The sequence below is a fragment of the Muntiacus reevesi genome, chromosome 7, assembly GCF_963930625.1.
Source record: "Muntiacus reevesi chromosome 7, mMunRee1.1, whole genome shotgun sequence".
Classification (NCBI taxonomy): domain Eukaryota; kingdom Metazoa; phylum Chordata; class Mammalia; order Artiodactyla; family Cervidae; genus Muntiacus; species Muntiacus reevesi.
The window spans coordinates 7,738,556-7,755,413 of record NC_089255.1 but is presented as its reverse complement, the minus strand read 5'-3'; the positions used below and the strand labels follow the sequence as shown (position 1 = coordinate 7,755,413).

General features: G+C 47.2%; 1 protein-coding gene across 1 annotated transcript in view; it reads right to left on the bottom strand.

Moving 5' to 3' along the window:
* Positions 1-7,033: 7,033 nt before the first annotated feature.
* The window catches only part of SV2C (synaptic vesicle glycoprotein 2C), a 215,151-nt gene continuing 205,326 nt past the window's right edge, over positions 7,034-16,858 (bottom strand). Inside the window, exon 13 of the mRNA XM_065941270.1 lies at positions 7,034-15,254. Within this exon, the coding sequence (XP_065797342.1) occupies positions 15,071-15,254 (184 nt within the window). The 3' untranslated portion in view covers positions 7,034-15,070. The remainder of the gene's footprint in view (positions 15,255-16,858) is intronic.

Genomic DNA, 16,858 nt, shown 5'->3' with positions numbered 1-16,858 from the left:
AGCTCCATTAATGGTAGCCATTATATTTTAAAGAAGTCTTAGAAAAGAGAATGCCCCTCTCCCACAGAGATTAATTTTCTCTGTAACCAATTAAAAGCAAGTTGCCTTTTCTGAATTGTCTTTAGTGACTTTGTCATTTAAAGTTATACTTGTTTAGGAAACAGGTGAAATCCAATTTAGATCATAAACATGCTGGCAAAAAGGGAAAAGTCAGAAAAATAGGTAAGGCATGCGGGAGGATGATGAGAGAAGATTGGGAGGGGGAATAATCATTGTGACAATTAGTGGTTGAGTTAATTTTTTGAACTGACTTGTAGGAGTTCTACATCTATTCTTGATAAAAGTCCTTAGTTGATTATTCAAATTGCCAATATCTTCTCTATGGCTTGCCCTTTCACTCCTTCAGTGGTGTATTTTGATCTCCCGATGAAAAGTTAACATACACAAAAACGAAGTCCAGCTGAATATAGATCTAAATGGGAGATGAAAAACAGTAGAGAATCTAGGTGGGGAAAAAGTCTTCATGATTTTAGGATAGACAAAGATTTCTTTGACTCTCCAAAACAACCAACCTAAAATGGAAAGGTGGATAAGTCAGATAATACTAAAACTAGTAACTTGTGTTCACCAACTGACGGAATTAGTAGAGTGTATTTGGCACATGCATTATCTTGCATTATATTCTTTTTTTATTTTATTTTTTTATTTTTTGCATTATATTCTTTAATCTTTTCCAACATCCCTGCATTACAGACCAGGAATTGAGGAACTGAGGCCCAGAGAGGTTAATGAACTTGCCGTGGACCACAAAGCTTACTAGTGGAGGAGCTGAGGTTTGAACTCAGGTCTGATGGAGTCTAGAGACCAAGTTCCTAATTCTTGGTGGTGCACCTCTTTCTTTTCCCCTCCGAAACGGTCCCTGTGGGGCTGGCGCAGTGTTGGGCTCCGGACCTGGGTTGCCATCGGCTTCGCTCGGTGCCCTCCTGTGCGCATCCTTCCCTGTAAATTATTCATTCCTCCAGCACCATTTTGTGAGCGTGGTCTGCAGTTGCGTGTTGGTCTTTTTTTCTCAGTTCCAGGGAAGCAAGATTCCTCTGGGTGCGATTCACCACGGCTGCACCTGGGAGAGAAGTGACAGCCATTCCGTGTCTGGAGCATCTCTGATCCGGCGGGATGAACGGCAGAGCCCTGGCGAAGAGGTGACGAGACAGCTCTTGTGGGTAGTGCCAGGACCGAGCCCTGCTCTGGGTACCCAGGGGCTGCGGGAGTCGGTACAGCCCCAGCATCCTGGCACGTGCTCCACCGCTTCTGCCGCCTTCCCTTCCCGGGGGCCAGAAGCCCTGGGGCATCCGGGCATTCAGGCAGGGCTGGGCACAGCTGGCATCTGTGGGAAGTGGAAGCAGAACTGGGTTTGGGGGCCATGGGTGAGTCACTTGAAGTTGCGGCCAGGGTCGCTGCAGACCCAGGCACCTGCCATGCAGGCTGATGACAACAGAAGGTAGAGGCTGCCTGGTCCTGTGAGAAGTGTGAGAATCAGGCAACGCCAGGGTTCCTCCCTATCTGAGCATGCCCAGGGCATCTGCCCCCCAGGGTCACTGCCTCCCAGCAGCCTCCTGCCAAGGGAACTGCAGGCCGGCCTCCAGCTGCAGATTTGAGCCAGTCATGCTGATCACTGTGGTACCGTTTACAGAGCATTTAGGTGCCAGGCACTTTGCCTCAGCAAGAATGTATAGAAATGTAAACTTTTTACATACATCTTCTCAATACACACAACCCTCTGTGAAATACAAACAATCATTATTTCAAGTGTACAGCTGTGGCATAAACACTCAGGAAGACTAACCTCCACGGTGCCCTCAGAGCTGCTAAGTGGCAGAGTCAGGATTCAAGCCCACACCTGTGTGATGTCAGAACTCACAGGAGTGTTTAGCACAACTTACCACAAGCTAATGAAGCCCCAGCTTCAGGACTCCCACCTTCGTGGGTCCCTTCCAAGGCACTGAAAGGTCCTAGCAATGTGTTCACATGCGTGTGTGTTTTTTAAAAAATTTGCCCAACAAAAAAATAAATTGCAAAACTGATAGATTATTTCCCTAGTTACCATTTCCTTCCACTTTGTCTTCCCTTCCTCAAACTTGTCCTGGTTTGGTTTACTGAGAGGAACTGGAGTTGGGATGTACTCAGGGTTTGGTGGGTTATTCGTTTTTTTATTTTATTGTAATCAAGTTGATGGACAGGGAGGCCTGGCGTGCTGCAGTCCATGGGGTCGCAAAGAGTTGGACATGACTGAGCATCTGAAGTGAACTGACTGATTCTTTTTCAGATTCTTTGCCCATTCAGGCACTGGTTATGGGTTGTTCTGACGTGTTTGGAAATCACTCCTGTGGCTGTTAGGTCCTCCCTAGCTGTTCGATGAACGACTGGCTTCCAGAAACGCTCCTGGCCCTGAGTCCACTCACCTGGCCTTGTGGCACAAACACGCCGGCAGAGATTGGATTGCGACAATGAATGTGGCCTGTGTCTTCGGCACAGGAAGTATGCGGAAATGGAGAAGCAACAGGAACCTTTCAAGAAAGACTATTAGTAATCAAAGCTACTTTTTATCTTTCTATTCCCTTTATAATGATATTGCAAAACTGCTGTCATATAAAAAGGCAATCCAAGAGTACGCAGCCAAAAACTACGGACAAAAATGAGACAGGTGTGTCAGGCAGTGATTTAATACAAACGATTATATTATTTTTCTGGATTTTATTATGGTTTGTGATATTTGTCAGTTTTTAAAAATTTGAAAGTTGTGGGCGTTTCTTTTCTCATTCTAAATAGTTACTTTTGTAGCTAATTTTTTGTTTGAAATTTGGTATCATTTTTCTTAAAGAGGACCTCTCAGTTTCCACCTGCCAGAACCCAGGAACTGACCCTGCCCAAACTCACCCTGCTTAGCATTGGAAGGTCCCCAAGTCCTCAGCGTGGATGGGGAAACCGAGGGGTCTGAGTTCTGGAACAGCCTGAGCTCCCAGCACTTTAGAAAGCGCTACAGGCAGCCTGTAATGTAGGTGGGACGCTGCAGGCAGGCAGGAGGCTGAAGAGGGGGTAACAGCACAGTCAAGCGCCTGAGAGGAGGCGCCACCGGCCTGCAGCGGGATCCGTCCAGCGTTTGCAAAACACACAAGAGGGCTGGGGGCAGCTTACAGGTCACTTAGCCTTTTGCGACGGGCAGCAGCTTTGCACACAGCCCCGTCCGAAACTGAATTTCCAGAGGAGGTGTTCTTGGACGTCCTGATCCAAAGGGAGCTCTGGTGCCCCCTGAGGAGCAAGGGTTCCAGGGGGCAGGTGTGAGTGAGAGGCACACCCGGCCGGTTCTGCCGCCCCGCGGGCCCTCAGGCCCTGCACGCGGAGGTGGCGCTGAAGGCGGGCGGCAGCTGGCGCCCCCGAGGTGGGGGCTGGAGCGCGCTGCGTGCCCCACGGGCCCGGGTCAGGCCGGTCCATCCACTCGCTGGGAGCGCGGCAGGGCTGGCTTCACGGCGCTCACTTCTCCACCTGGTGGCCGGACTGCAGGTTACAGGCGATGGAGCGGCATCTCTTCTCCCCACTGAACAAAGGGACTGCGGGGATCGCAGGCGGCAGGGGCTACCCCAGCTCCTCCTTCTCGCCTCCCCGGCAGCCAACCAGGGCACAGGCCCGAGGAGGGTTCAGGGGGGAGCGGCCCCACAGAGCGGGGCTTTGCTCCAGGCTGCTGTGCCGGGCAGGAGCGACGAGCCCATGGACTCCAGGATCAGAGAGAGTCGTACAGAGACAAGAAGATCGCATTTGGAATTCTAATGAGCAGAGACGCTGCGGATGGCGGTCAGGGGTCTAAGAGCAGTGTGACACAGCCCGTCCTGGGGTGGCCCTCAGAGCTGGATGTCTCTGGCCCAAGAGTTCCAGAATCGAGGGTTATTCCTCAACTTCGGTCTTTATGTTCCCCACTCTGAAGGAACGGCACACGAAAGAGTGAACACATCCACAGGGCCTGTGCTACCCTCCCCTGTGACCGTAGGTGCATTCAATCATATTCTGTCCCCGTGTAGACACACAATACAATTCTACACACCATACACACACACTAAAATAAGCAGCACCAGGAATAATGTTACGGGCTGAATTGTGGCCCCCTGAAATTCATATTGAAATCCTAAGCCCTGTTTCCTCAAAATGCAACTGTATTAGGAGACAGAGTCTTTAAAGAGGTGTGAAAGTCGCTCAGTATATCCAACTCTTTGTGACTCCATGGACTATACAGTCCATGGAATTTTCCAGGCCAGAATACTGGAGTGGGTAGCCTTTCCCTTCTCCAAGGGATCTTCCCAACCCAAGGATCGAACCCAGGTCTCCCGCATTGCGGGCTGATTCTTTACCAACTGAGCCACAAGGGAAGCCCAAGAATGCTGGAGTGGGTAGCCTATCCCTTCTCCAGTGGATCTTCCCGACCCAGGAATTGAACCAGGGTCTCAGTTAAAATGAGTTATTAGGGTGAGTCCTAATCCAACTTGCCCTCATTAGAAGAGGAGATTAAGACGCAAGAGAAGATTATGGGACCACACAGAAACACAGCCATCTAAATCCAAGGAGGAGGCCTCAGAAGAAACCAACCCTGTCCACACCTTAATCTTAGACTTCCAGCCTTAAAATTGTGAGAAAATAAATTCATGTTGTGTGAGTCTGAGCCAACCTATGGTGTTTTGTTGAGGCAACTCTAGCAAATTGATACAGATAATGATGGTGACTTCACTGCAATGGACTTCAGTAAGCAGGAAAGGATACTCCTTCAGGACACATGTCGCCTTGTTTTAACACACTGCCTGCTAGGATTTCACGTGTAGGCCTCTGCAGCCATGGTCCAGGCCAGCTCTATGGATACAAGATGCTCCTTGTCAAGCTCATCTGCACCCTAGCATCCTCTGGTGGGTTCCTGAGCCAGTCATCATCCCTGATAGCAGTAGAAGTGTTTAGCCTCTAGAGTCTTCTCTTCCCCCTCCTATAAGAACCTCATCACCAAACAGGAAGGAAAGAGGAGCAGAGGGCAACTTTTCTTCAATACTGACTAGCTTCCAGATCTGGTGGGCTGGGGGCCCAGAGAAGGGATAAGACCTGTGGGGGGTGATGGGCTGGAGATTTCCAGTCTGCTGGGGGAGGAGAAGGGGGAACACAGTTGCTACAGCAAAAGAGAGAGTCTAGCCTCGGGGAGAGAACCTGGGGGAAGTGCAGAGCGCCCAGGAGAAGGACCAGCCCGCAGAGGTGAGTGGGTGCACGACCCTGATGACGTGTTCCGTATTCCACTGTCCAACACAGCAGCCGCTAGTCCTGTGGCCACTGAGCTCCTGACATGTGACTCAGGGGAACTGACTGAGAAACTTAATTCTTAATTTAATTTTTGCCATTTTAAGTATACATATTTATATGTGGCGGCAGTGTTGGACAGCACAGTTCCAGAGCTCACAGGCTTGCTGCTTGCACTCAACAGTGACCTTCTTTCTTCCTTGCTTCCTGAGTACTGCAGTGGGGCGTGAGCTCCTGCCAAGCTCTCCTTGTCCCAGGGGGCGCTAGTGGTAAGAACACGTCCGCCAGTACAGGAGACATAAGAGACACCCATTGGATCCCTGGGTCGGGAGGATGCCCTGGAGGAGGGCATGGCAACCCACTCCAGTATTCATGCCTGGAAAATTCCATGGACAGAGGAGGTTGGCGAGCTACAGTCCATCGGGTCACAAAGAGTCAGACATGGCTGAAGTGACTTAGCACACATGCCAAACTCTCTTGGGGGAGGGAAATTTTGATTAGAAAGCCAGTTATGGTAATTATACTCCCCTTGTTAGTGATTAGTTTAGGAGTAGGCAAATGATGCAAACTCAGACAATGAGATAAAGGGGGACATCTGCTGGAGGGATCTGACAGTGGTTTCCTTGGTCTCAGAAAGGGTCATAAAGAGGGGATGGTCCCTCTCTGCCTTCGATTTTTGTGTGAGAATGTGATGTTTAGAATTGCTGGAACTGAGACTTCGCTGGTGGGGCAGTGGTCAAGACTTCATGATCTCAATAGCAGGGACCTGGGTTTGATCCCTGGCTGGGGAACTAGATCCCACATGCCACAACTAACAGTCTGCATTCAGCAATGAAGATTCCATGTGCTGCATTCAGCAATGAAGAGTCCATGTGCTGCAACTAAAACCTCGCACAGCCAAATTAAAAAAAGAAGAAAGGAAAAAAAATTTTTTTAAATAACTTTAAAAAGAATTAAAAAAAAAAAAAATTGCTGGAACCACCTCAAGGGAACAAATGCCAGTATGCTGAGCATGCTAAGTTGCTTCAGTCCTGTCCGACTCTTTATGACCCTATGGACTGTTCAAGGGATTCTCCAAGCACGAATACTAGAGTGGGTTGCCATTTCCTTCTCCAATGCTGAGGACGGCTGACCTAAAAGATGTAAAGAACCTGGGTCTCAGTGACGTTGCCAAGCCACATCACACCCAACCTTGGGATGGTCTTCTCTCCTTTGTTACATGAAATAACAATTCCCTTCATCAGTAAAGATATTTGAAGCTGGCTCTTCGATTAAATGCAGTGAAAAGTATCCTTTGGGGATTACCAATCCATAGCTGGCAGTTTGTCTTTCAGCCTCCAATGCCAATGCTATAGAATACAGCATTTTTTCTCATCATGCTTCTCAAACTAATATTCCAAGCAGATACTACCAATCCATTGGTGTTAACACGCTAGAGAAAATCAGTTTGCCATTCCTGCTCTGGGGCAGATGAACACCGCATCTGCTTTGCCACCCACAAATACTTTTTTCCCACTGGTCCTGGCTAACAATTAGAATGTATGCCTGTGAAATCAAACAACACATCAGTACCCATGATACCAACCCACGGAAACAATTCAAATAAGTCTGAATCAAAGGAAACAGTTTTTCTTTATGCTCAAGACATTTTAAAAAGTACTTATTATTTTAAGGGTCAGTACACGCTTGCAAGGGGAAGTCAGTCACACGTAAATCTTTATTTGAATATAATGGAGCAAAAAATGCTCTTTTATTAATTGGATGTCCATTAAATATCTTTGCAGCTGTTACAGGAATGCTAGTTGTCTGGCACAGTAATGTATACACACGTCCACAGCTGATAGATTTACGCGGCACACAAGTCACCCCAATGGAGCATGCCCTCATTCACACAAGGTTACACACGGCTGTCTCGGGCATTTGTTAAAACACACTTGGTCAGACATTTTGGCAATACGGGAATCAGACACAGAGGAGCATACCAGAAAGATGAGTTCACAACAAGACCAGCTGTACTTAAGAGGAAAACTCCAAACACCTGAAACAGAATTTATCGGGGTTCACACATGCAGCACATATATACAGTACACTTGGGGGTAAAGGGGACGTTCATAGCAGGAAGGCTTACAGAGCATAAAAAGAGACGAGAAACAAGACATAACAAAGCGCCCGACGCCAAAACCAAGAAGAGGACCACTGCCAAGATCTCACTGCAAAGGAGAGTGAATTGTTGGGTTTAACATGTCTGAAATGGAGATCCACCTGGAAGAAAAAGCTCTTCTAGGACTTTATTTATAGGATGTTGACATTAATGAAGGATGTATGGTCTGTTCAGTGTGTTCCTGGATCAAGACAAGGATACATAACCACATTTTGGATAGTATGAAACACATATCAGGAAGGAACATTTCTTTTTTCTTTTGATTTAGGACATAGATTCAGGACAATAAATGTATAACAATAGCAGAGGAAATGAGATTAAGCCAAGTTGTTCAGTTCTATCTAGTCAGGCCTGCTGAATGTCAAAGGCAAGGAAGGAGTTGTCTGTCTTCAACACCTACTTGGGTGTGAGAGGGGAGACACTTTGTAACTTCAAACAAATTTATTTCTGTTTGCACAGCATAAATAGCCAATTTACTGTACACTGCCCTGGAAGGAACAATACTTAAAAGAAGTGGTGGATTCTCTGCAATGCGGGTGTTATTCTGAATCAACACAAATGCAGAAAGTAACCCTTTGCATACTGACGTGAGGTTGAACTTGCTGTTTTTCCTTCTCTTGGGCTGATGGGCAATGCTGACCTGCAAACCCATGGGACTTGATTTGGTGTGGTCCAGGTCAATGCAGTGGGTGGCCATGTACTGGTCAGGGCTTTAGATATTGGTATGCAGACTGCTGTCTGGTGGGAGGAGTCTGATTTGTAGCATCTATCAATATTTGTGGTGTAAGTACTCCCACCATAGCCGATTTCAAGTTACAAAGGTGAAATCACGGGACCTGCAGTTGGGAAGAGATGTTAAGGAACCCAGCATCACATGGTATTTCTATCACATAGACACAGTAGCCGTCGATTATGTCAAGGGCATAGATAATACTAAAATGGAAGAAAATAATTAGAAAGTGATGAGTTCTGAATATTTTTTACCTTTGCTTTAAAATATAAAGATTTTAAGTTCACATGTGTTAATGTTAAATAATGGCTGTCTCTCAGACATAGAAAGCAGACTTTTGAACACAGGAGGAGGAGAAGGTGGGATGATTTGAGAGAATAGCACTGAAACATATACATTATCATATATAAAATAGATAGCCAGTGGGAGTTTGATGTATGACGCAGGGAACCCAAAGCCGGTGCTCTGACAGCCTAGAGGGGTGGGGTGGGGAGGGAGGGGACATGTGTACACCCATGGCTGATTCACGTTGATATATGGCAGCAACCATCACAATATTGTTAAGTAATTAGCCTCTAATTAAGAATTTAAAAAAAAATGACTTTCTCAACTGGCTCACAAAATTCCTGAAATGGTTGGCTCTGAGAAACTGGTTTGCACCTGCTCCAGCCCCTCCCTGGCTTTTGACGACTCGGCCCCCATGACTGACTCTGTCAGTCACTCTCCAGGCACCTGAAATCTGCTTAGGACTCTGCACCCGAGCTTCCAGGGTGGGCCGCTAGCTGCTGTGGAAGCTTGTAAGAATCTGAACAGAGGGCTAGGGTCTGCTTTCTCCTCCTTCCAGGGCTGGACACTCTTGGCATGAAGCCAGCACCCTCATGGTAGGGTAGGCAGAGAGCAGGCACCCTCTGCAACTTCAGCACTTAAATTCAGGACCTCCCTGGCAGTCCAGTGGTTAAGACTCAGCGCTTGCAACGCAGGGGGCATGGTTTTGCTCCCTGGTTGCTGAACTAAGATCCCACATGTCTCAAGGTATGTCAATCAATAAATAAATACCACCCCACCCCCGCCTGAGTGGAAGGCACCCAGCCTTCGGCACCAAGTAGGAGGGTGTGTCACCTCCTCGAGGTCTATGAATTCCATGCACCTCACTGCAAGCCTTCTTGCTTTTCAGGAGTCAAGCTTTGAGCTCTAAGCCCTCTGCCTCAGAGATGACCTCGCTCAGATCTCACGTCAGTGGCGCCCAGCCCATCATGTGCAGGAGCTGGGAAGCTGCTGGAAATCTTGCCCAGCATGGGGAACTGTGTCAAAGCCAATGGTCAAGAGCTCACACTGGCTGACACCCGCTGCCCTTCTCCCCGTTCCCAGGGGCCCTCCAGCCAGCACAGCATCACATTCCTCAGTCCTAAGGGCCCTGGTCAAGCTTGGGCTCGATTTCTCTGCCGCAAGAGTCAAGACGAGGCAAGGGCAGGTGCAGAAGAGAAGGGAGAGAGGAGGTGAGTGCGTCCTGCTTGGAGGAGGTAGGGAGGAGAAAGCTAGTGGGACAAAAGGAAGTAGAGACTCTGGTGGGGAAGGAGGCAGGTCGCTGACAGCCACCTTCTCTGCTTGCACCTCGGGCCCCAGCCCCTAAAGGCCATTTGCAACTTCCAGACACTTTGCAACACTATGTGCTGGCCTTAAACTGAAGTCTGAACATCGCCCGCACCGACTGTCAGAACTTGTTTTCTGGGTGGCTTATCTGCTGAAAGTAAAGAGGAGGAAAGCTGCTCTAGGGGATCTGCAGACAGCTGACTTCATCACAAGTCTCCAACATCAGGAAGGAAACACCCTGGGAAGCCGAGGCGGGCACATGGCTGCAGCTGGGGATCTGCTGACTCTGTGCAGACTCCCCAGGCCCTGCCAGGAGTTTAGGCCATGAAAAGGATGCCCCAGAAGAGACGAGAACTTCACAGGCGAACACCTCTATACAGACGGGGATATCTTTGCTGCTGATCCTTCTCCTTTAACACCTTAGCTCAGCTTCTTGCCAAGATATTTAAAGAGACAGCACATGTATGGCTCCACTTTCCTCATTTTCCAAGTAGGTACGAGTCAGTAGTCCCTCCAACAAAGGCCTAGCAATTGTCAAAGACAGTCCCAATTTCTGAGTAGTTTCTGCACTGCCCACAGTAGGCTATTACTTCTTTTAAGTTAGGAAAAATTACACTTTGCGTTTATGGGGAGGGGGTATCAACAGGTAATGGAAACCAATATAAGACCTCCCCCACCATTACGAATGTTTTCTCTTTCATTCTCCCTGTTGCCCTGTCCTTAGTTAAGTCCTGCAAAGGGTTAACTACCTGCATACAGCACAGCGCCTCAACCTATTCAATAGCACATGCAAGTTAATAAATATTTATTGATGAGATGACATGAGATGACAAGTGATCGTGAATGCTCTGCCCAGCCCCTTCCTCCTTCCAGTGCTAATAACCTGAAACTAGGTCCATGAACTGTATCCTTGCCACTCAAGTCCTGAGATTCCTAAACCAGATTGAGGAGGTCTTGTTGGAGAGAGACGGAAGTCAGCCCTGGAAATGGCTGTGTCTGGTCGGTAAGACACCGTGGGTAGGAAGGGCAGTCAGGGCAAAAGAACATCACGTGGAGAACCATCACTCCACACCTGAAACAATGAAGGGATACACAGCAAACCAAGAAGATACTGACAACTCTGTCTATATTACAGGTTGTGAGAGAAGCTTTACTCAAAACACGCTTGCTTGCAGAAACAAAAACTGTAAGAAACGTACAGTCCATTTCAGAGTGCCCTGCTGTGTATATTTCAACCAGCAAGTTGACTGGTATTTCTGTAGGTTTGGTACCTGGACTAAGTACAGAGAGATATGGGAGTTAATAGAAATCCAAATATCCAGGCAACATGCCCTTAACAATCAACCGATTGCCTTTCCACGACACCAGGTGAAGGCCAAATCCAGGCACTTCTGGCTTGAGAACCTTGAATGCATGAACAAGTGAGGGGTTTTACTGAAGAAATAGGTAAAGGCTATTTGGATATGAGACAGAAAAAAACTGGAGAATATCATATTGTTTTGATTGGCAGAGGGAATCAGAAGCTATTTCCATGGAGTGCTTTAGAAACAGCCCCAGGGCTTAGGAGATCTCGATTCTGCTCTAACCTCTCCATTAGAACCTTCTCAGTGTCTCGGGTTCTCCTTCCTGTCACTAGTGTCTTTTCCCACCTCTCCCTTGACATCCCACGACATCCAGAAGAGCAGTGACATTAACTTAGTGAAAACCTGAACTTAGGGAGATTTGTAAATGAAGGTGCATCTGACAACTCAGGTAAAATCACGTTAAAACCGCTTCTGAAGGCAGAGGTCTGCATAAGACCATGTTTCATCAATGCAATGGAGTAGAGCCAGGAAAGCTCTGGGGGGCATTCTTTCTCATAGGACTGATGAGTGAGGCTTCTAACATCTGTGTCCTGCAGGGTGGGGCCCTTTTCTAGGCAGGCACTGGGAACCATCAAACCAACAGTGAATACAGATGATGCTTGGGATTCTAAGAAGCTGCAGCACAAACAGCACGGGAGCCATCCTCTCACCTGTCCCACAGGGCCTTCCCAAACAGCTTCCTGAGCTCTTACAAGCTTGCCTACTTTTTCAGTTTCTAAATTCAACCTGTTTGGTCTTGTAAAGATGGGTTTAGCATCAGAAGAAGGTAGACAGTAAGATAAACCTATTTTTGTGAGGGTCTTCTAGAGTCTTAGACTAGTCCCAGCAGCAAATTAGTCCCAATCCTTTGCTCCACAGATGGGGCAACTGAGGATCAGAGATGCTCAATGACTTATATCCTCCTCGGGGAGCTCTGGGTCTCCCTGTTGGTTAGGGGGAGAGTTTGGGCTAGGACCCATCTGTCTTATCTGCCAGGGTTAGTCCTTAGGGTGCAAGATAATCCCTGGCTGCTGGGTTTGGCTTCCAAGGCAGTGAGATTAAATGAGAGGAGGGTAAAGCCTATTACTGGGGTATAATGCGGTTCAGGACTTACAGAGTGGAGCAGCTGGCTTTATTTCCTGCTGAGAGGACCAGTGATAATAACAGGACTCAGGAACATTCTGGATTGATTCAAAGCACGGGAGGAAATTTTAGATAGAAAAGGAATTAGAAATCTAGGAGCCAGTGGGACTGTTTCCCAGGCTTTCATTTATGCATGTACTCTCATTTTCTTTCTACTGCTGATGAAATGAGATGCTGGCTGCACGTCTGAGTGCCAACAGCCTGCTGCACTGGATAGAATTGAGAGTTTCTGTCTAATCGCACGGCTCTATCTTAATCCTGCTCACCCCAGAACAAGCCAGACAGGCCACACCACATAGTTGGGGAAGAACCTGAGCTCTCTCATAGAAAATGCCAGTGCGGGGAACAATGTGAAGGAGGCGGGGAAAACTGCAGGAAAGGTGGTGACCAAGAAGGTTTGTGACCACAGACCGTCCAGGAGATTAGAAGAGATCCCTCTTGGGCCACCTGGGAGGTTTGGATTTAGTGACAAGAAGGTCAAGAAAGGTCATTCCAAAGGGGATGCATGCAGGCAGGTCTCATCCAGTGTGGTCCTGCTGGTTAATCCTATTCTGATCCATCAAGCATTCAGATAAAATTCTGTGTAAACTGTGCTCTACATATTTGATGCATTTAGAACGATCACAGACATCTGAGACATTTCTAAAAGTAAAAACAGTACAGTAAGCAAAGTTGACTGTGGCAGAAGATCTAGAGATAGCAGCATCCATGCACGTTTCTATTTCTCTTTTGAATGGGTTGAATGGGAGATGCACTGGTCACTTGTGCAGTTATCACTGCACATGCAACATTCAACTAAAAAAATCTGCTCAGATCCCCAAGTATGTCTCTTTGGAAAAGATAAGCCAAGGGGTAGGTGGGGAAATGAGTACATAATGAAGAACCTCCAGGATATGTTCATGGGTTGTCTGACTTGTCTGTGTTTTCCAATAATATTCCAGAAGGCAGAGGTGAGAGTTCTGTTTCTTTCCGTTGACACCGTTCTAATAGATTTGTTGATATTGTCCTACTAGATCCCGTCCAGTCTTTACTGGTTTGCCTTCTTTCTGCCGCCTTTGTAGTTTGGGGTTTGAGTTTTCCTCATATTCTGGCCCGAAGCCTGCATCCACAGGGAGTTACCCTCTTCCTGTCAGCACCCCCACACCAGGCTGCCGCCCTGATAGGCCTGAATTGCTTCAAGGGAGAGTCGATTAATGGCTTATGTTAATGAAAGCAGCTTTTCACAGACTAAACTCTGCAGTCTGGAGCTCTAGGAGGATCAGGAGGAAGGGGAGAGAGAGGAGTGGCCTGTGGGGTGAAGGCATCTTTGAGTGTAACAGACTCTTGGAAACAAAGGCTCTCCCTTCCTGGAGGCTCAGAGTCATGACCTGTTGGAAAGGCCTATAATAAGTAACAAGGATAACCCTCTAACAAGACATAGGGAGTTTAAAAAAGGAATATTGTTTTAATATGGGATTTATTCCTGGCTGCTGGTCATCACTGCAAGTCAACTTGGAGGTTTCAGATTTCAAAGAAGATGAGTAAAAAGGACCCGCATGCAGGAGGGGCGGCCCCAAGGGGTGAGAAGGTCACATAGCTGACAGCCTGTGGGAAGGTCCTGCTAACCTCTCTCTTGCAGGCCAGGAGGATTCCAGAGGTAAAGTGAGCAGCCAAAAGCCCCCAGGAGATGCAACCCTTGTCTGCCCAAGGGCCCCATGGAGCTCAGCGGGCTGCGATTTCATGCAGAGGCAGCTGCTAGGAACACACTGACCGGCTCCAGCCAGGGGCACTGCTAGAAAGTCCAGTGTCACTTCTCCAGGGACACTGGCCCCAAGACCCTGGTCTCCTCGAGGTATCATTTGGCATTTACACATGGCTTTAGGTGTGAATTTCTAACTCATTTCAACTTACAACAACTTAGATGGCTGACAATCTCGAAAGAGTTTGCATCAATGGCGGAATCACCCAGTTAGAAAGTGGCTTTTTCCCATTGATTGTGTTATCTGGCAAGATGGATGGCAGCCGGGGTGGGAAGAGCTTGGGGGTGAAGTCAGGCCGAAGATCTGAGTTCTGATTGTCTGACATTCTGAACCACGTGCCACAATCACAGGCACTACTAGCGGCCCGTTTCCTCGTATTTCTCAGAACTCCGTTAGGCTTCCTGGCAGAAATCTTGCTCAGGCAGCTCACAGATCTTTGTTGCCAACTGCAGAGCCTCTATTTTTCTCGTCAGCAGAGTCATCCTAATTGTCAAGCCTGAAAGAGCCCCACCCAGTTCGGTTTGGTGCTGCAGAGGTTTTTTTTTTTTCTTTTGAAAGGCCCTGCTGTAACAGCAAGAGTTGCTGGGTGTCCTTTTCTAAGTAAACAGGAAATATCACTCTGCGAAAAAAAAAAAAAGAATCTCCCCCATCAGCACAGACGCACTAATATGCTGATTTATCTTTCCTGTGAATGCTGAATTAGGAGCAGGATTATTTCTGACAGCAGTCCAGTCCTCTTCTTAGATTCTGAACCCTCAATGAGGAGGATCTTAGGAAGGCTCGACTCACAAGACACTTAAAAAAATTCTGATTTCTGGAAGGCAGTAGCATCACAGTTAGGAAAGACAATAATACATGAAAAGAAAAAAACAAACCCCAAACCCTGCAAAATCACACTGAAGGGATGGGACGGTATGCATCTACACTGTTGTCACAGCAGGGGTTAGTGTTCTGGTATTTGACCACTTTTCTGGAGCCTTGAGTCAGCAGGGGGAGTTGGCCCAGGGCAGGAGAAGGGAATACAGGATGGATGGCTTTTTTCCCATTACATCAGGACCTGGGTTCGTGTGTCAGGCAGGCGCAGCCCCACGAGTCCTCCACACACCAGCACGGTGGAGGCCAGCAGGATGGGGATAGCTTTGGTGATGCTGACCAGGGAGCCAAATATCAAGTTTCCCAGGACGGCTGCTGCTTTGCACAGTGCGTTCAAGAAGCCAAAGCCTGTGGCCCTGCAAAGGACAGAGACATGAACAAGGCTGAGAAAGTGTCTTCTAAGAGTCCAACTTCAGACACAAATGTCTCCTACAAGAATTTTAAACGATCTTCACGGAGACTATTCTGTATGTCCTTGTTTAGTTGCTCAGTCGTGTCTGACTCTTTGTGACCCATGGACTGTAGCCCGCCAGGCTCCTCTCTCCATGGGATTTCCCAGGCAAGAATACTGGAGTGGGTTGCCATTTCCTTCTCCAGGGGATCTTCTCGACCCAGGGATGGAACCCACGTCTCCAGCATTGGCAGGTGGATTCTTTACCACTGAACCACCAGGGAAGCCCTGAATGTCCTTAGAGCAAGTAATCAGATATCTGTCAGCACATCTGGAAGCAGAGAACCCCGCTGCTGGTATTGAGAAGCCCTCTGCTGACTTTCTCACTTGGCTGATTCTTATTCTACCCATGAGTTTATTAGTGAACAGAAAGAGAAAGGTCACTCAGAGAGTCAGAAAAGTTTCTTCTCTGTTCCAGAACTTAATTAAAATGTATGACCATGTGTGTCTTTAAATTTTACATTCTACTCCCTACTTCTTCTTAGTTTAGTTCATTTATGATGTTTTATTTTTTTATTTTTTTTATGATGGTTTAAATAATTAATACAGCATAGGAACTTTCAGAGGAAATCCAGGATGACTTGGTTGCCTTCATTTTTCTCGTACCATGGAGGTGAACCATTATGACTTCATCCCAAACGTTTTTGGTAGCACGTAGAAAGTGATCCCTGAGCATGGTGGCCTCAGATGAGCTAGTGACACACTTCTTGCACCCTCATCAGAGTTCTAGGTGGATAATCAAACCCAAGACAGAGGAAAATGATATTGAAGGCCCATAGAAAATCTTGTTTAACTCTGCTGACATATAATATGTGCAGGTGGTATATAAATAAGACACATCCCATTTTTTAAGACATTCTTCAGAAAAGAAAACTTTTACTCTCTTTATGGGTGTTGAATATAATTTTACTGTGGTCTTCTAGGCAAGAAATTTCACCTTGTTCATGAGAGTACCGATACTGCGGACATCATGAGATAATACGGATTTCCTCTGCCTTTATGCCACTCACTGTTTTTTGGCCTGTCACTGGGTACACATGTGTAATAGAGGCACAGTGAATGCAGGGTAACTGCTGGATACATTTTTTCCCCTCTAGAAAGAAATGTATTTTATATGCTGTAAAATGCAGACTTAGTATACATCTTTCTTTGATTGATTTGTAAATTTGTTAAGTGTAGGTTTCCCTTTGGCTAGTCACGACAACGTGACAACTACTTATCATGACTTATGCTATTCCAAGGGATACCTTCTACAATGTGTAGATATTTACTATGGGGATGATACAGCCACCCCCCTTCCCACACCACAGGAAAGCGAAGAGCACTCCTCTTGTGCGGGAGGAACCGAGCCGTTCATTTTGCTGGTTAGAACAGACCTACAAAGGGCAGCGAGCACTACCTTCCTTTTTTGGCCAAAACACCTAGAACGTTGAGTAAGTGGCCTCTGCAGTGTCGCAAAGTCGCCAACGGTTTGGATTTTGGAAGGGGTGTAACAGAATCTCTGATGGA